General features: G+C 32.2%; 1 protein-coding gene across 1 annotated transcript in view; it reads right to left on the bottom strand.

Moving 5' to 3' along the window:
• Positions 1-2321: 2321 nt before the first annotated feature.
• The window catches only part of LOC139492171 (E3 ubiquitin-protein ligase rnf213-alpha-like), a 124237-nt gene continuing 105471 nt past the window's right edge, over positions 2322-21087 (bottom strand). Inside the window, exons 82-96 of the mRNA XM_071280324.1 lie at positions 20611-20794; positions 18987-19087; positions 18449-18506; positions 17717-17901; positions 14645-14786; positions 14201-14284; positions 13088-13280; positions 10558-10777; positions 8365-8439; positions 7939-8136; positions 7259-7348; positions 6247-6446; positions 4643-4984; positions 3825-4386; positions 2322-3190 (exon numbers count right to left, since the gene is read on the bottom strand). Of these exons, the coding sequence (XP_071136425.1) occupies positions 4786-4984; positions 6247-6446; positions 7259-7348; positions 7939-8136; positions 8365-8439; positions 10558-10777; positions 13088-13280; positions 14201-14284; positions 14645-14786; positions 17717-17901; positions 18449-18506; positions 18987-19087; positions 20611-20794 (1929 nt within the window). The 3' untranslated portion in view covers positions 2322-3190; positions 3825-4386; positions 4643-4785. The remainder of the gene's footprint in view (positions 3191-3824; positions 4387-4642; positions 4985-6246; positions 6447-7258; positions 7349-7938; positions 8137-8364; positions 8440-10557; positions 10778-13087; positions 13281-14200; positions 14285-14644; positions 14787-17716; positions 17902-18448; positions 18507-18986; positions 19088-20610; positions 20795-21087) is intronic.

Here is a 21087-nt window from a genome sequence, read left to right as displayed (position 1 = left end):
TTACTTGTCGAGAGTGGGCAAATATCGTATTGCACGAGTTTCTGTTTAGGAATCTGTTTCTCTAGTGATATTTAGACTCAATGTAGACAAAATGTGTTCTTTTATATGTGAAGCTTCCGTGACGTCATAATAGGAAATCAGAGAAAATTAAGAAACGTTGATGCCATAATTGAATTTTGACCAATAAAGAACTCATTTCAAACGAACCATACGTTAATCATAAAAAATTACCACCCGGTCTGGAAAAGTTTAAATCAGGTTAGAACAATATTACAAAATACATGCCTGTCCCAAGTCAGGAACCTCTGGCCTTTGTAAGCCTTGAATGTTTTTACTATTTTGGTTCATCTTTATGTTTTGGAGTTTATTGTGACATCCACTTTCTCTGAACTAGTACGGTACACATTTTTTATTTAGGGGCCAGCTGAAGCCTGCCTCTGGGTGCAGGATTTTCTCTCTGTGTTGAAGACCAATTGGTGGCCTTGGGGACTTTTTTTCTTCTATTTGTTCAGGTTGTTGTCTCTTTCACACAATCCCCGTTTTCATTCTCAATTTTACGTATTCAGATGTTCTAAACTTGTACCAACTGTGTACGTAACGATAACTTGTTATTTAAACGAAGGATGGTTATAGGACACATTATTCTAGAATGATTCTTATCTGGTACTCTCATTAGTAATCAAAGGTACCAGGATTATAATTTGATATGTCAGACGCGCGTTTCGTCTACATAAAACTCATCAGTGACACTCGGATCAAAATAGTTAAACAGCCAAGTAAGAACAAAGTTGAAGAGCAATTTATAAGAATTACAAAATAATTGATATTCATGTCAACACCGAAGTGCTAAAAGTGTAATAAAAAGTTGCATTTTAGAACTACTTTTTAGTAGTACATGTATAGTGTTTATAATTTTGAATTTTTTTAAATAATAAGGCTTTTCTACCTCAGGCATAGATTACCTTAGCTGTATTTGGCAACACTTTTAGGAATTTTGGATCTCAATGCTCTTCAACTTTGTACTTTATTTGGATTAAAATTGTTAACTTTTTTGGATTCGAGCGTCACTGATGAGTCTTTTGTAGACGAAACGCGCGTCTGGCGTACATGTATATACAAAATTTAGTCCTGGTACCTATGATGAGTTTATTTATTAATAAACCGTATTAATGAATTGCCTTTCAAATCCAATACCAAATATTTGCAAAGATTTTAACTGTGTGTTCTTAATTTATTTATAACCATTGGTTATTCCACCAATGAAGATAAAACCAAAATATGTGAAAGACATACTCTTTATCAGAATAGCCCTAGACCCCCTGATCTGTAATTTTACCAAACCTCTAATATACGGTATATGTTTTAATCATTTTTGCGCTTCAGATAGCTGTCTGAAATGCAATAATACCACTTTGTTTTATATAAATCAAAAATAAAAATAAAAACGATGTAAGCAACATTTCAGTGAGCTAGACCAAAAAACTCGACCAGATGAGCATTACATCTGCTACATTGATCAACTTGAATCAAAGTATAAAATGTCACGATCAAGAATAGGACATGATTAGTAGAATTACAGATCAGACTTATACTTGTATTCAAAGATCGTAGACTGTAAAAGGGGGTATAGGCCTATTCTGTTAAAGAGTATTGCGTATTGTTATGCGTTTACTTTTCTACATTGGCTAGAGGTATAGGGGGAGGGTTGAGATCTCACAAACATGTTTAACCCCGCCGCATTTTTGCGCCTGTCCCAAGTCAGGAGCCTATGGCCTTTGTTAGTCTTGTATTATTTTAATTTTAGTTTCTTGTGTACAATTTGGAAATTAGTATGGCGTTCATTATCACTGAACTAGTATATATTTGTTAAGGGGCCAGTTGAAGGACGCCTCCGGGTGCGGGAATTTCTCGCTACATTGAAGACCAGTTGGTGACCTTCTGCTGTTGTTTTTTTCTATGGTGGGGTTGTTGTCTCTTTGGCACATTCCCCATTTCCATTCTCAATTTTATGTAAGTGTTTGGACTAGTCTCACTGCTCAAAACCAAATTATTCTGCAAAACTGCTTTTGAACATTTTTGATGACAGTCTGTTTTCCTTCAAGACCAGTCGACAGGTATGGTTACGACAGGAATGGTTCTTTTTTAACCATGGCTTTGTCAGTTTATTTTCAACTTATGAATTTGAATGTCCCTTTGGTATCTTTCGCCTCTGTTCCAGAAGAATTTCAAATACAAGTTTTAGCATTTTGAGAGGAGCATGAAATAAAGCCTTGAAGTAATCACCTTGGAAATCAAAGTTTCCAAAATAAAACAATGGTCAATATTTTTTTTAATTTTTATACTTTTTCATCTAGTTAAATAACACATCAAGGCAATAAATGACTCCCATAATTGTGAAGAATTTTTAACACTATTTATTCAATTACATATTCTATAAGTGAAAAAAACAAAAACAAAAAATTGTAATGCAACGAAACATACAAAAAATACAAATCAATCTCTAAATCAACAATACTAAACAGCAAACGATGGCAAAAATGATTGTACATGGTTTATAGCAATCTCAGGGGATAATAATTTAACAAATAAACACTCAATTTTATATTTTTCACCAAAAATTAACCTAGTATAAGATAGATCGAAAAAAGTTATATGACTTGAAGTGACTTTTATGATATTGGAAATAACACTTCAAATAGTCTAATGTTCAATATTTTGTTTTCAAATCAGACAAAAAATAATTAGAATCCTTCTAATCGGTTTAAATGGTGCCATTTAAATTTTCAGTACAGACAAAAAATGTCAGTATTTAACCTTTCTAATAATAAATATTGTCAATGAATTTTTTAACAGCATAAGAAAAGAAAAGTGTATTAAGGTTAAGAGACAAATAGTTCATAATACTATAGAATTTATCACAGAAATAGTATAAAAAAAACATCTTGTGTAATATATATATGAAATTTAGAAAATGATCTACTTCCAAAACTGATACCAGTTTTCTTGCTACATGTACTTGTCAACTCTATATCATGTTACAAAGCACTGTTGAAACAATATCAGGGTGTTTTCGAATATGCACAGGTGAAATTCGTGTAAATATAATTTAGACATCTACTATATTGTTCATATTTGAATTGAGAAAAACTAGGTGTGATAGAAATTACATTTTTGTTCTGCTTTTATATGCCTATTTTTACAAAGGATTAAACAATGGGGGAGGGGGGGTAGGAGGGGTCCTGATCCCAAAATCCCAGGCTTAAAAACACGAAATCCTGAGGTCCCGAATTTAAATAAAGTTAAATCCCGGATCCCGAAATTAGAAAAAAAGAATTCCCGGATCCCGAAAGGGGTATATCCCGAAATCCCGAGCTTAAAAACACCCGTTCCCGGAGTCCCGATAAAGGTCCTATCCCCCCTTAACAATGTTACAATCCATGAATAATTAATGTATCAACACAGCTGATTTGTGTTTAATGGAATAATCAATACAGACGGATCTGTTCCAATATTTAAAAACATGGCAATACAAAAAAATCAGTGGGCAATGATACTTTTTCTAACCAATGTTGTTTAAATCCTTTACTTTAAGTACTGCTCTTATTTAACTTTGTCATTTTCAACTTTTAAAACTTTGATTGTCTGGATCTATACCTGTATGCCCACTAAACAAAATATTGACACACCCCAAAGCAAACCTATTTACTAACATTATTAATAACCACAAAATTTCCAAAAAAACATTAAGGCAATACAATTTTCTATCCAATAACACAAAAAAAAAATGACAACCTATTTCAATATAAATATATCTGTAATTGCACACTTTGATGAAAGACAATACATGAAACTTGATTCAAACAAAAACTTTAAAAACATCTTATACCTACATCTTACATATTCTTCTAAATTTATTTACAAAACATAAATGAAAGCAGATTGTAATGCAGAATAGAACAAATAAGAAAAATAAACAAGTTCAACAAAATAACAGTTAACCAAGTATCAAAATAAAATATATATTCTGGTCCCATACTGGTCCCATTAATTAATTTGGTAACAAAATAACATGTTATCTTATTCATGACCCTATAAATCTATATGTTTTCTTGCAACTAAATTCTCATCTGCAATTTTGATAAATATTTTAAATTTCATAATGGTCCTCTAATACTTTTTTTATAATATTTTTATCTTATCACATTATAAGGATTTTAAACAAGTAAAAAAAAAATAACAAACAAAAACAAAAGGGCTACTCTTTAACTTATTATGCATATATATATACATGTATTATCATAGCCAGTGCATCCCAGCCATGTAGAAACATGATTTGAACTTTGTGCTGTTATAAAATTTAGTACCGTACAACTTAAAAGAGTAAACCTGTCAAAAACAGCAATCATCATGGGCGGATCTAGAAATTTTCATAAGTGGGGGCCCACTGACTGCTCTAAGAGGGGGCCCACTTCAGTCACGCTTCAGTGATTCCCTATATAAGCAACCAAATTTTTTCCCCAAAAGGGGGGGCCTGGGCCCCCTGGGGCCCCCTAAATCCGCCTCTGATCATTCAATGTACCGGTATTCATTAAAAACCTGTCAAAAACAGCAATCATTCAATGTACCGGTATTCATTAAAAACCTGTCAAAAACAGCAATCATTCAATGTACCGGTATTCATTAAAAGACATTTACATTGAGAGAATAACCACAAAAATCAAGACCATTTAAATGGTCTATGGCACTAATATTTCTACATTTGATATTTTTTCTATGGTTTGCTATCTAACGTCTTTGTCTTTGTTTACTTGTAAACACTTTATTTACTAGATTCCAGACTTCTATAGACTGTGCTGTTGATATCCTGTTGAGATCATCTTTTTCTGATGGGAACTGACCAATAGCTGTCATTAAAGTATCTTCAACTGTCAAATCTTCATCATATGGACAGGCATCAAGATATCCAATCAGTGCATCACGTAAACTATAATTTTAAATAACAAGTGAAGAATTTAAGATATGTCTACAACTACATAGAAATCATTTTAAGCATTTGTTTGAATGTTTTATCATGTCCAATATGGTATGCTATGATAAAAAAAAAAAAAAAAGAAAAAAAAAAAAAAAAAATGATAAGCGACACATTTATTAGCTCATCACCAACTTTTAAATACTATTATCATGTGCAGTTATTATAGTAATTTATGTAGAAACTAGATGTGTCAAAACAACACAAATGGCCCCATCTCACAAAGTTGAAAAATCTTCAATTTCAACAACAAATGTGGACACAAACATGATGGTAGTCTCAATTATCAAAAATCTGAATATTTTAAGGTGTTTAGAAGTCTGTATAAACTGTGATTTTCAACAATTTATCAAAGTCCAAAGACTGTTATTTTGGCAACAATTAGCAGAGCAGAACTAAACTTAAACTTGATCTCACAGTAACTCTTATACCAAAAATCAGCCTAATATCTGAAGGCGTTTAAAAATAAAGTCCATATAACTGTGACAAAGCCCGTAATTTTCGGCAAATATTAGCGGAGTGGAATGAAACTTAAACAATCTGTAATTCATCATGGTTAACTCACATACCAAAAATCTTCCAAATATCTGAAAGCGTTTAGAAAAAAAGACTGAATGATGGACAAGGGTAAAACTATATGGCACTAACAACTTTGTTGCAGGACCATAAAAACAAAGAATGTGAGATTATTTTTTGCATTTCAGGTAAATCTGCAAATATATGTATCAAATTAAAAACGTAAGCTCTTGAAATTGTGATACTCATCCAGTCATATTTTTTCACATTAATATAAACACTCAGTTTTATAAACCTTTAACAAATATTGTATTTTATTGCGAAAAAAGTACAAGTTTGGTAGTATTCTGTTAATCATTTTCAGGTAGTTGTGTATAAAAAGCATGTGTCTGACCCAGGCAACAGTTTTGCCATCAGGCAACACATTTTTATTGCCTTACTGATGTTGTGTATAAAAATGGTATGTAATATCAAAAATGCTTCATAATATATATTTTACAATCATAAGTTTTAGAATAATTAAATGTGGGCAATTTTCTTATTGTCAAGAATCTTTGAATCAACAATCTTCTGAGAACAATGTATTTTTAATAAGAGAAGATGTCAAAGTGAGGCAAATTTGTTTTCCTCAAATGTATTATACAATCTACACAACTTCTCTAATACATCAGCAGAAGATAAAAACAGAAATGTATTCTTACCATATTTTAGACATATCAACATAGTCTTCATCATCAATATTCTGTGGGACATCTATTTTTAGAACAATGCATTCGAATAATAACTCCACAAAGACATCAATCAGTTCTATAGGTAATTTGTTTAAAATGTCCTCAACACCTTTTGTTTGTTCTTCTGTTAATGGTTTCTTAAAGTTCTCTGATATTCCTTCAAAAGCTTTCTAAAAATAGAAAGAAAGAAAAAATTATGATTGTCTGATGCTTTCCTGCAAAAGTTATTGGCATTGTTATAGAAACATTTTTGTAAGATGGGCAAAAATATGCAACATAACAGTGGTTGCAAGGCATACCTTATTATCTAGTTTTTATATTGAGACCTAAGTGTTGCAACAGCTTCAATGTCAATAAAAAAATGGCTTTATAAAAAAATATCTTGGAAATTTGAAACAGGATAATCAAGCATTCTTCTATCAAACCTCTATGCATAATATTTCTAGGCGCATAGTAATTCAACAATAATATTTTCCATAGCTTAGTAATCTCACTGAAATTTTTACTAGGCTAAGCACGTTTACAAATTTTTTGCTATGCTTAGTTATTCCACTGTTAGTAACTTTACTGCCATTTGAACTAGGCTTAGCATTTTTACAGTAATTTTTGCTAGACTTAGCAATTTTACAGACTTTTTTTGCTAGGATTAGGCCATAAAAAAGAATAGGTTTGTTTGCCCAAACCCTACCTACCCAGAAAAAAACTGCCTACTCAGATTATTTTATTGTCCTCATTTGAAGAAGTTTTTTTTTTAATTAGATAGGCATGAAGACTAATAAACATCCGATACGTAAATTTCTTTAAAAAAAAAAGAAAAAAAAAATGCCTACCTACCTACCCACTGTCTCAACCTTGGATAGGGTTTGGGCAAACCAAAATATTTTTAATTGTGGCCTTAGTTATTTTACAGTAATTTTTGCTAGGCTTAAATTTACTGTCAATATTTTTACTTATCTTTTCCAGTACTTGAATATTTATTTACCTTGTCATATTTAGCCAGGAATTTAGCTCTTTCCATTGCTAAAGTAATCCACAGTGACATAGTATGTTTACATCTAGTCGCTTGTTGTGCCTGAAAAATGAAATGAAGATCGACAGGAGTTATTCATAAGTATCCTTAGTTTTATGATGAATCAAATTATTTAAGCAAAAAGCTCCTTACCAAATCTAAAATATAAAGTGTTTGCAACATTTTGTCCAGACAATGTTTCTCTAATGTGTGGCTGTTTCATTGAAAACTGAATAAAACATAAAATAGAGATATTCATGACAATTGCATATCATATAAAAGAGATATTTTCATTCTTGTTAAGCACATGTTTTAACGTTAATAAAAAATCTTAAAATCACAGCTTTCTGATGAAAAGTGATGATCTTAAATATTAAACATGAACTATAGTTTACCATTTCCATTCCATTCTATTTTAACATAAATCAAAACTAGATCAGTGAATTTTTGTGTAAATGTCGAATAGGCATGACAGGTGTAATGGATATAAACTTTTATGGATTTCATTGGAATATAGATGAACCAAGAATTTAATTGTTCAACTAAGTATAAATATTCTTTAAGCTTGTACACAGACTTTGGCAAATCGACAAAATCAAATATCTATGAAAATACATTTGTTTCTCAATCCACTAAAATCAAATAAAATTTACCTTTTGACTAGGAAATGGATTGTCCATCTTGAGAGTGTTTGTCATGAAGTCATTCAAAGAACTTTCTGGGTCAGATCCTACAGACTTCAGGAAGCTTATTGCAATGTCTAGCTTGTCTAAACTCTCACAGAGATCAGGGTAAGATTTAAGACGTAATTCTCCACATATCTGACTGAGAACAGCTGGGTTAAGTCTCTCCTAATTGAAATAAAATAATTTCTTATGATACTCACTATTTGACAAACAATGTCAATTCAGAAATATGTTTCAGAATCGATGAAAAAAATCATTATTAACAACATCTAAAAATTTAACTAGAATTGATAAATTTATTTCAAATAATTGCAGGCAACCAAATTAAGTTCCCATGCAATCAAGGACCAGAAAATACAATTGAAAAGATGCTGTGAAATAGAGTTGTCTTACCTGTTTAACTCTCAGATATAGACTTTTGAAGACGACAGCATTTGTAGATTCAGATCGATAAGTGATTGTCTCTATCTGTAATTCAAATACACTTTTTATAATAAATTATTTGATAAAACTACAAAAATGTATTGTAATTTCAGTAAAATGCAATTAGTTCATTGTCAGATTACTTTTACAATCTTATTAGGTATAAAACTTTATAAAAAGTCAGGTTTCCAGGACAGCAATTTTTTTCTTAATTCAAATTGACTATTCCACAGTTAAAGTCTAGACAATAAGTCAACTGAATTATTTTACTACAAAATACTATTGTTAATTTTTAAAAAAAACTGAATTTCAAGACTACACTACCACAATGTGACTTAAATATAATATTCAAGTTATTAATTCAACAAATCAGAAGATTAAGAGTCCAAATATCTACAGAAAACAGAAAGGAAGAGTCTAGCTATAACACCCCACTTTTTAAACTCTGCAGACCCCCATGGACAACTCAAATATATTTTTTCCATTTTTTTTCTTCTCTATAAAATAGTTGTACCAATAATAAAACTAGAGGCTCTAAAGAGCCTGTGTCGCTCACCTTGGTCTATGTGAATATTAAACAAAGGAAGCAGAAGGATTCATGACAAAATTGTGTTTTGGTGATGGTGATGTGTTTGTACATCTTACTTTACTGAACATTCTTGCTGCTTACAATTATCTCTATTTATAATGAACTTGGCCCAGTAGTTTCAGTGGAAAATGTTAGTAAAAATTTACAAATTTTATGAAAATTGTTAAAAATTGACTATAAAGGACAATAACTCCTTAGGGGGTCAATTGACCATTTCGGTCATGTTGACTTATTTGTAAATCTTACTTTGCTGAACATTATTGCTGTTTACATTTTATCTCTATCCATAATAATATTCAAGATAATAACCAACAAGAATATGTCCCCAGTACACGAATGCCCCACTCGCACTATCATTTTCTATGTTCAGTGGACCGTGAAATTGGGGTAAACCCTCTAATTTGGCATTAAAATTAGAAAGATCATATCATATGGAACATGTATACTAAGTTTGAAGTCGATTGGACTTCAACTTCATCAAAAACTACCTTGACCAAAAACTTTAACCTGAAGCGGGACAGACAGACGAACGAACGAACGGATGCAGAGACCAGAAAACATAATGCCCCTCTACTATCGTAGGTGGGGCATAAAAACACAAAAATTTCCTTAAAATTACCAATTCAGGTGCAGCAACCCAACAACGGGTTGTCTGATTCATCTGAAAATTTCAGGGCAGATAGATCTTGACCTGATAAACAATTTTACCGCATGTCAGATTTGCTCTTAATGCTTTGGTTTTTGAGTTATAAGCCAATAACTGCATTTTACCCCTATGTCCTATTTTTAGCCATGGCGGCCATCTTGGTTTGTTGGACGGGTCACCAGACACATTTTTTAAACAAGATACCCCAAAGATGGTTGTGGCCAAGTTCAGATTAATTTGGAACAGTAGTGTCAGAGGAGAAGATTTTTGTAAAAGATAACGACGACGGACAAAGGACGCAAAGTGATGGGAAAAGCTCACTTGGCCCTTTGGGCCAGGCGAGCTAACAAAAGACAAATATCAAAATCTAACCGATGAATAGAGATCGAGGATACTTGAACTGATTACTAATTATGAATATATTATTTTAATAACACACACAATTTAATCCGGAAAGTGATGAATCCAGAGACGTTTTTCCTTATATTGATTATCAATTTTAACATCAATATGATGCCCATAAAAATCTAAAAATTCATTAAAATATATAAGTAATTTACTTTATTATATCGTTTCATTGTATAATATCAGTTTTTCTTAGTGGTTGGTGGTTTTTGGGGTGTTCGGCAGTGTTTGGTGGTGTGCGGTAGTGTTCGGTAGTGTAAAGACCCACCCCACTAGTCTGCATGTTACCCATGAAATTCCTTTTTTTTTCCTGTGTTTTTTCGTTTTGTTACTTCCAGTTTTTTCTGATTTATTATTTGAAATTCATTCATGATATTTTGTAAAATATAGAAACATTTAAGCTTTTTTACGTGCACTCAGCAAAACCATGGGTGCCACTAGTAGACTAGCAGACTATTGATTGTTTTTTGTGTTTTATCACTTTTATTTTTTCTGAATGAATTGTCTATAAGTTAATTTTTACCTCCTGTATTTTGGTGATAAGAGACTTTGAGAAGAGGAACCTGTCCATCAACTGTCTCTCCAGGTTAGTAACATTGTAATCTATTCTGGTTCCCTGTCCTACTTCAAAGGAATAATTACAGTTAGCTAATACCATGGGTAACAGATCTTTGTCAGGATGGTAACTAATCAGGTGAGCAGATGATATGTCCTTCACATGAACTTTGGGAAGATTGTCCTCTCTACAAAATAGAGGTCATGGTCAAACTTTACAAACTTTACAAGAATGTGTCCAAAGTACATGGATGCCCCACTTGCACTATTATTTTCCATGTTCCATGGACCGTGAAATTGGGTAAATATCTAATTTGGCATTACAATAAGAAAGATTATACTATAGGGAACATGTGTACTAAGTTTCAAGTTGATTGGACTTCAATTTCATTAAAAACTACCTTGACCAAAAATTTTAACCTGAAACTCCCACTTTCATTTTCTATTTTAAGTGGACCGTGAAATTGGGGTCAAAAGTCTAATTTGGCATTAAAATTAGAAAGATCATATCATAAGCAACAAGTGTACTAAGTTTCAAGTTGATTGGACTTCAGCTTCATCAAAAACTACCTTGACCAAAAACTTTAACCTGAAAATCCCACTTTCATTTTCTATGTTCAGTGGACCGTGAAATTGGGGTCAAAAGTCTAATTTGGCATTAAAATTAGAAAGATCATATCATAAGCAACAAGTGTACTAAGTTTCAAGTTGATTGGACTTCAGCTTCATCAAAAACTACCTTGACCAAAAACTTTAACCTGAAAATCCCACTTTCATTTTCTATGTTCAGTGGACCGTGAAATTGGGGTCAAAAGTCTAGTTTGGCATTAAAATTAGAAAGATCATATCATAAGCAACAAGTGTACTAAGTTTCATGTTGATTGGACTTCAGCTTCATCAAAAACTACCTTGAACAAAAAATTTAACCTGAAAATCCCACTTTCATTTTCTATGTTCAGTGGACCGTGAAATTGGGGTCAAAAGTCTAATTTGGCATTAAAATTAGAAAGATCATATCATAAGCAACAAGTGTACTAAGTTTCAAGTTGATTGGACTTCAATTTCATTAAAAACTACCTTGACCAAAAACTTTAACCTGAAACTCCCACTTTCATTTTCTATGTTCAGTGGACCGTGAAATTGGGGTCAAAAGTCTAATTTGGCATTAAAATTAGAAAGATCATATCATAAGCAACAAGTGAACTAAGTTTCAAGTTGATTGGACTTCAGCTTCATCAAAAACTACCTTGACCAAAAACTTTAACCTGAAAATCCCACTTTCATTTTCTATGTTCAGTGGACCGTGAAATTGGGGTCAAAAGTCTAATTTGGTATTAAAATTAGAAAGATCATATCATAAGCAACAAGTGTACTAAGTTTCATGTTGATTGGACTTCAGCTTCATCAAAAACTACCTTGACCAAAAACTTTAACCTGAAGCGGGACGGACGGACGGACGAACGGAAGCACAGACGGACGAACGAAGCCACAGACCAGAAAACATAATGCCCCTCTACTATCGTAGGTGGGGCATAAAAAGAATCCAATTCTAATGATTTCTTTATCAGTGTTAAATTATAAAATTTTAACACTACTAAATTGCTCACAGTGACTTTTGTTATTTCCATTAAATTTTCTTTCAATTTGTTGCTACCGTAGATTCAATAAGCCCTGGGACTAAAACATTATCAATTATTCCCAGATCTGCCTTATTGAAAATAATTTTCACAGAGGTAATTAAATGAATGAGTTCTCCTTTCAAATTAAACCTTCTCTGCTGAAATAATTGACAACAGAGGAAAAATAAAAATGTGTCCATAGTACATGGATGCCCCAATCACACTATCATTTGCTATGATCAGTGGACTGTGAAATTATGGTCAAACACTAATTTAGCATTAAAATTAGAAAGATCATATCATAGGGAACATGTGTACTAAGTTTCAAGTTGATTGGAATTCAACTTAATCAAAAACTACCATGACCAAAAACTTTAACCTGAAGCAGAACAGACAAACGGACAGACGGACGACGAATGCACAGACCAGAAAACTTAATGCCCATAAATGGGACATTAAAATAGTTCATTGTTGAATTATAAATCAGGCCAGAATTTTCTCTTCTGAATGATTTCATATTTGGCCTTTTATAGCTGATTAAATAGTTTGTGTTTTGCTCATTAGTAAAGCCAATATAATGACCTGTAGCTGTTTACATCATTGTTTCTTTTAAAAATTTTGTTCATGGAAATTTATGGTTTAAGCAAAATATCTTCTGAAGAGGAACATGCACAAGTAAAATCTTTCAAACAAAACATGTTCATGTCTAGATATTTTATACCTATAAAATACATTGTTGATGGCCATACAGTGACCTAATATTGCTAAAAGTCATGATCTTTTAACTTTGATGGATAGCTGCTCATTGTAATTGGCAATAACAACCCATCTCCTTATTTTGAAAAAGCAATTTTATATTTATGTTTTCAACAAACTTACTTTTGCTTGGTCTGAGAACAGTAGTTATCTAGGAAGATATTTTGTTTCTTCAGCAGGAAAAAGAGGAGAGCATAAGAACAGAGACCAGCATCTTTATATGTAGGTATCAGATGGGATATTGATGTGTCCTCTGTAATGTCCTTCCTACAATATTCTTTGTCCACTGTCACTAAACTCTCATTGGCTGGACACACTGTTAAAGTATTAATAATTCATACAAATATAAAAAGTAGAAAAGTATTATCAACAACTACTACTAAAGGGGTGTTTAACAACCGGGACTTAACCATGTTCTGTTTGTTGTTGTCTTTATATGTACATCCTTGCAGATAGGTTCTGTAAACAAATTTTGGCAAAGAATTTTCAAAGAAGCTGGGAGCAATAGATCTTATGACTGTGTATGGGTTTTTATAAGTATGTATTGCATGTAAAAAAAGCTTTTGTGGCTCTCATTCCCTTTTACTGTCACAAAAATACTGATTATAGTAAACAAATCAAGCCCCTCATTATTGAATCTATTTCAAGGTTTTTTCAATTACACATATCTTGGAACTTGATCTACAGATACCAATATGAAATGTATTTCGCTCATTTATATGTAAATCATTTTTATCCCTGGTTTAGTATATTTCTAGGATTTTGATTGGTTAATGCACATGTTACAAAACCCATAGCCCCTAAGTGTTGCTAACCTATATCCCCAGACATTGCTAAACATTACATTTGGGAAATTCATGTGTCTTTTCCTTAGTTTCATGGTTGTTCCTTATGAAATATTGAATTCTGTAGTTTATCCATGATGTCTGCATAATTAGATACTTAAAGTCACGCCGTCTATGATGTAACTCTCACAACTTTTAGCGCCAAATTCGACCCATTTCACTTTGTCCGTCATTAAATTAAAAACGTCTTATATTTGTCTACTTGTAGGGTTCTACCATAGGTAGTACCCTACACCCCGTTAAAAATGTGTCAAAGTCCCAAATTTCAATAAAAGATATTTAAAAAATGAAAAAAACGTTACTTTCGCATTAAACTGTGGTTTAATTTCTACGGATATGAACGTAGATAACTTATAGTATATCCTTTATCATAATAAGCTGTAGTTCTTACGATATGTTTCTAAGGATTCCCTGACACAGTTCCAAGCTTCAATATAATCTTCCAACAAATGTCCAAATTCTTTAAGTCTTCTCTCTAAATCAGATAATTATTTACAAAGATTGATACATAAAATGAAGTAAAAAGAAATAATTAAAATATCAATTTTCTTCAAAGTACTAATGTCATATCCATTTTATTTTTTTACGAAAATCATTCATTGTACATTGCTAAAAATTACAGTAAAAACAAAAGATGATGAAAAACCAGAATGTGCATGATGTCCTAAACTATATTTAGGCACAATTTATCTGTACCAAACCTCATATGATTTTTCCAGTGGTGAATACAATGTATTATTAAAGAAGGTTCATTATGCTTTCAGCCATTGAAAAAAGAGAAATTTTATAGTCAAATAATAAAAATAGCTAACAACATAATAAACATTTTCTCTACCTTGTCTCATCTGTACTTTGACGTCTGCAATAGTAAGTGTTGTTGCTTCAGCTCTGTCTAATTTTCTGTTGTATTTCTGCATCAACATTTTTTGCAGCCTTATAATACTAGGGACAAATCTGATAGCTCTCAAGTGGTGTTCCTGAAAATACAAAAGTTTAGCTTTTTGCATACTCAATTTTAATAGTGTTAAAAAAATTACTAAATATTAATAAACCAGGTATTGAAAATTTCCTTAAAAAATTTGAAATTCAGCCACTACAGACTACAAAGGGCCAAATGAAAAAAGAACAGACAAATGAACGTTACAAGAAAGACAATTCAGATAAATCATCTTGATATATGTTTGAATTTCTACTACAGTAGAAAAAAAAAGATGGACGAAAAATACCAAAGGGACAGTCAAACTCATAAATCGAAAATAAACTGACAACACCATGGCTTAAAAGGAAAAAGACAAACAGACAAACAATAGTACACATGACACAACATAGAAAACTAAAGAATAAACAACACGAACCCCACCAAAAACTAGGGGTGATCTCAGGTGCTCCGGAAGGGTAAGCAGATTCTGCTCCACATGTTGCACATGTGTTGCTTATGTGATAACAATTCCGGTAAATAGTCTAATTCTTTAGGTCACATTCATGAAAGGGAAAGGGATTGTAGTTACGACGTAAGGAACATATTCGATATCATATGTGAAACGGTTATTCCATAACTGTCAACCAACTCGTGATGGCGTCCGTAAAATTTACGAAGGGATGATTTCAACTTCACCATTTGGAACTCTTGGTTTAATAGCTTCCTTGTGAGCAGCAACCCTCTATCAAGAAAATCATGATAGAAAATGCAAGCAAAAGAATATCGTATCAATTGGGAGATATATACCCTGTATGCAGGTGCTGCTGGAATGTTGCTACTTAGAAATGGAAAGTTCACAATTAGAAAGCTGAAATCATCTCTTTTGTCATAAAGTTTTGTTTTCAACCAACCCTCATTGTCAATTTCTAGATGTAAATAGACAATAATAGTGTACTGACTTGACATATCAACGATATAAGGATGAGGCTTAGAAACGGGGAATTGCGAGGCTCTGCCGAGCATTTTCCCCGTTTCGGGCCGAATCCTTATATCGTTGATATGTCAAGTCAATACACTATTATTGTCTTTATACTGCAATTTAGAAAAAAAAACATGTTCAATTGTTGTTTATTGTGTTATAGTTATTTATTTGATTTAAATATTGGGGGGAAAATCCCTTTAAAAAGGCCTCACATCTGGCGGAGAAATATACGAGACAATGAAGAATCAATGAAATGTACATTACCTGTTGAAACCAATCGATGGTGAATGAATTCGTTTTAGTATGTACTAAAATATCAACAATAAGCATAATACATAATGATTTATAGGTTTAAAAAAAAAACATTAACAAGTGAAATATGTTTTTCCAACAATTGTATACTAAATAAGTTTGAGTTGTTCCACGCTACAGGCAGAAGTGGTCGTCGTGAATATTTTTAAAATACAGTTACAGCTCTACTATTTAAATATTCATGAGGAAAAGTGATATCGGGTCAGTGACTGTATATGACATAGTAATATACAGACCAATGCATTTTGACTGCTCAAATAGAACGAGTGCAGTATAAATAAAGATATGAGGCCGACTTAACTGTATCTGTAGTATCCTTTATCTCTAGTTCGATGGGGTAGATGCGTTCAAAATAGTCACCAAAATTTGAATTATTTAGTAAAAGAACATCATCTATATAGCGGAAAGTAGAGTTAAAGGATATCGCTAACTTCTTATCTTTCTTCCTAAGAAGTTCCTGTATGAAGTCAGCCTCATAATAATAAAGAAATGAGTCGGCAAGTAGAGGGGCACAATTTGTTCCCATTGGAATGCCGACAGTCTGTTGAAAAACATGTCCTCCGAACGTAACAAATATGTTGTCAATCAAGAAATCAAGCATCTTGATAATATCAGTTTCAGAGAATTTTTTGTTTGAATCAGAGTGATCCTTGACAAAGTAGGATTTATCCCTCCCTAAGACAAGATACTTGTATCTACATTGGCCATTCTTTTTTATGAAGCACAAGTCAAATGTTTTATACTATTACAAGATGAAAGAGAGTTAGATTGTATGTACTCTAAAAGATCTTTGGAATTTTTAAGTATCCACATCTGATTCACGCCACCTCTAGAAAAGGCAGTTTCACAATAACTTTGAAGCCCGTCTTTGATTGCTGATAAAATAGATGTTAATAATTTAGAAAGAGGTTTCGTGGAGCACTTGGAAGACCCAGCAATATACCGTTGTTTGTAAGGACACTTATGTAGTTTAGGTATCAAATACAGTGATGGAAGATCCAGTTCTTCATCTTTGGTTGAAATTCCAAAGGAACATAGAACAGACTTATGATTATCCAGGATTTCCTCTTTGGTAAGTGTCGTGAGGGTATATGTTGAGTTTCCAAGTGAATTGTCAATACCTAATTCATTTATCAAGCAGTTAATTTAATGAGTTTTACACACAAAAATGATGTTGTAGAAAGTGACTGAAGATTCATTTATTTTTGGATGTACAAGTTTTCATGGTTTTAGGAAAAATTGTATTGTTTTGGAAATTAGATTTCATGGTTTTTCCAGTCTGCATTCAATCACAGAGAAATTTCACAATTATTTGAACTTTTAAATTTGTGGTTCCCCTTTATCCATGAAATCCCTAAAAATAGGTGTCTACATATAATAATGAATCCACAGTAATTTACTAACCCGAATAATTCATTCCCTCCCCGTAAATGATCTCTCCTACTTGCGAGGGCCTGAATTCCTAACACGATAAAAACTCTTCACGAATCCTGGATTTTGATTGGTGCCCTGTAGAAGTGGTGACCAATCAGCAATTAGCTCAATTTTATCGAGATAGGTAAATCCCGAATGGTTGATTGAAGATTTTTCATTGTCTATGCATTCAGGCGTTAATTTAGTAAGGGGAATATAACGACTGAATTATTCGGGTTAAGTAATTTACAAACAATCTGCAGACATTATATTGACCTTACCTCTTTGAGAAATAATCTTAGAACGGGTAATTTCATTTTGGCTGCATCCAGATGTTGTCGTAAATGATTAACAGTTATCATAGCCCTATATCTCCAAACTGAAGGAACTTCTTGTAGCAGCATTACAGCCTCTGTATCTTGTGGTTTGTCTGTTTCATACAGTATTTGCAGTAGTGGGTCAGCTCCTGAAAAAGAAAAAAAATATTTGCATTTATATTAAATCAGTTTTCAACAATGAATAGTTCATTCGTACTAAAAATTATAGATAATTTTTGGTTAATGCTTATATAATGTCATTCAAAAGAAAAGTTTTAAATTTCAGCTGTCTTTATTTAACCATATTCCATTGCTTCATATCATTTATTTTTTTCTTATTCTAACATATATGTCCATCTTCTATAAGTTAACTAAGAATAAGTTTATAACATGAACATTTCTGTTGGTAACAATAAAAGACAATAGAATTGTGTTAAAACATTTGGATGTAACACATTTCAAGACAAAATCATGGTTTTAAGAAAGTGGACATTCACTATTGCATGCTCTTCGTTCATGGGCATTTAACTAATTAAACTTACATTTCACTATTATGCCAATTAAAGAAAATCATTTGTATTTTTGAGATTCTCCGTATTATATTCAATGTGAAAATGAACTAATTTTGAGTTCCAAGGATCTATATTGAGTGCCAACTGACCAATGATGTTACACAAAGCTAATAATAATTCTTACCAAGTCTTTGGTCATTCAAGATTTTACCGTTAATCACTCTTAGGATATTCTGCATGTCCTAGAAGATAGAAAAAAAAAATCATAGAATCATGCATAGGATAAAAGAATACACATGTTATACCAATCACTTTGCAAAGACTTGAATTCTGTCTACATTTCAACACAAGCTTATATTTTGTGTTGAAACCAAAGTTCTGGTAAATCTACAATAAAGTAATGTAAATAATAAAGTAAATCACATTAGGGCTATTCCAAAGTAAAAATGTATTAGAGGTTTGGACACCAGACCATATATTTTTTTTTATAGTAGTTAATAGGTGTACAGCAAATACAATTCTGTTACAAATGAAAATAAAACTTATGGGTGGTAGCTAGGGTATAACAATCATTATCCAAATCACTTACCCCTGACATTTTGTCCTTGAAAGCCCTTACCTCCTAACCCTTAAGCCTATAATATTTTACCCATAAATCATCTATTACTTAAACTAGTAGCACATCTATTGAAAAGTATACAGTTTAAACAAAAGGAATATACCTGAATAACAGGTTCAATATATCTTTTAGCTAAATCTTCCTCCCACTTTGATCTTGATGCTTTATCCGTTAATCCACAAACATTTGGAGTTTGATTTTCTCCTGTAAATAGATGTCCTATCATGATGAAATTAAATTACATAGATGTTTCAATAGAAACTATTATTTTGACCAAAAAAAAAAATTGAGATTTATAAATAGCAAACTGTCGAAATAAAAAAAAGAGGTGTGAATAGTTCTCACTGTCTGGACTGATTGCCAGAAAAAGCCAGAACATTACTGAATAATAATGAAAATAAAATATCTATCAAAGAACTTCAAATTTTGGCAAGGTTGGATTATTTTTTGTTCAATCATTTCAGCTGACCTATAGATCAAAATAACAATTTCATAGCTGCAAGAAGAAATAAGAGTGCACACGCTGAAATGTCTCGCCTTCTTTACTAATTATTGATATTATGTTGATAGTCCTAAGTATAAAACTTTATTAAAAACTGTCACATAAACTTAGCATTAACCAAGATAACTAAACAAAGACCAATGAACCATGAAAATGAGGTCAAGGTCAGATGAACCATGCCAGGCAGACATGTACAGCTAACAATGCTTCCATACAACAAATATATTTGACCTATTACTTATAGTTTAAGAAAAATAGACCAAAACACAAAAACTTAACACTGAGCAATGAACCGTGAAAATGAGGTCGAGGTCAAATAAAACCTGCGGGACTGACATATAGATCATAAAATATTTCCATACACCAAATATAGTTGACCTATGGCATATAGTATTAGATAAAAAGACCAAAACTCAAAAACTTAACTTTGACCACTCAACCATGAAAATGAGCTCAAGGTCAGATGACATCTGCCCGCTAGACATGTACATCTTACAATCATTCCATACAACAAATATAGTAGATCTATTGCATAAAGTATGAGAAAAATAGACCAAAACACAAAAACTTAACTATAACCACTGAACCATGAAAATGAGGTCAAGGTCAGATGACACCTGCCAGTTGGACATGTACACCTTACAGTCCTTCCATACACCGAATATACTAGACCTATTGCTTATAGTATCTGAGATATGGACTTGACCACCAAAACTTAACCTTGTTCACTGATCCATGAAATGAGGTAGAGGTCAAGTGAAAACTGTCTGACGGGCATGAGGACCTTGCAAGGTACGCATATACCAAATATAATTATCCTATTACTTATGATAAGAGAGAATTCAACATTACAAAAAATCTGAACTTTTTTTTCAAGTGGTCACTGAACCATGAAAATGAGGTCAAGGACATTTGACATGTGACTGACGGAAACTTCGTAACATGAGGCATCTATATACAAAGTATGAAGCATCCAGGTCTTCCACCCTCTAAAATATAAAGCTTTTAAAAAGTAAGCTAACGCCGCCGCCGTAGCCGCCGTAGCCGCCGCCGGATCACTATCCCTATGTCGAGCTTTCTGCAACAAAAGTTGCAGGCTCGACAAAAACCTGACAATTTTAAATTACAAAAAACATCAATTACACTATTGGATGTAAAAACACAATGATTGATTAAATTAGACCCTGATCCTATTCCTGTGTTGGTTTATCCAAATTACACTTACCAATAATAGCTATTGTGTGTTCATTCATAATCCTAGCTAACAGATAATGAATTAAAACCAAGATTTCATCTTTGTTTTTACCAAGGACATTCTGAACAGAGGTCAGGTCAAGGTTGATATGTTCTATCAAGTATCTTCCTACATCTGCTTGCTCAATGTTTGGTTTGATTGACTGACACACTGCCTAAAAAGGAAATTAGAAAACATTACCATCTCTTTTTCATAAAATCTTGATTGTGAAATTTTGACTAATCATTTATAAAGCAAGTATACATAAAGTAAGGGACATAACTCTTAAAAATAACTTGAAGGTTTGTGTAAACATTTTTCAAAAATATTACTGAGCTTCTATTATTCAAATTACACAGACAGATTATATTGCCTCTGTTTCACATCAGTGTTTAAAATAGAAAAGTTGAAAATGACTTGTACAAACATATTCTGATTAAAACACTTAAAAAATGTGTCTACCCCCAG

Source organism: Mytilus edulis, chromosome 10 (assembly GCF_963676685.1).
Source record: "Mytilus edulis chromosome 10, xbMytEdul2.2, whole genome shotgun sequence".
Taxonomy (NCBI): Eukaryota; Metazoa; Mollusca; class Bivalvia; order Mytilida; family Mytilidae; genus Mytilus; species Mytilus edulis.
The sequence above is the reverse complement of the archived record's forward strand: the minus strand, read 5'-3'. Positions and strand labels throughout refer to the sequence as shown.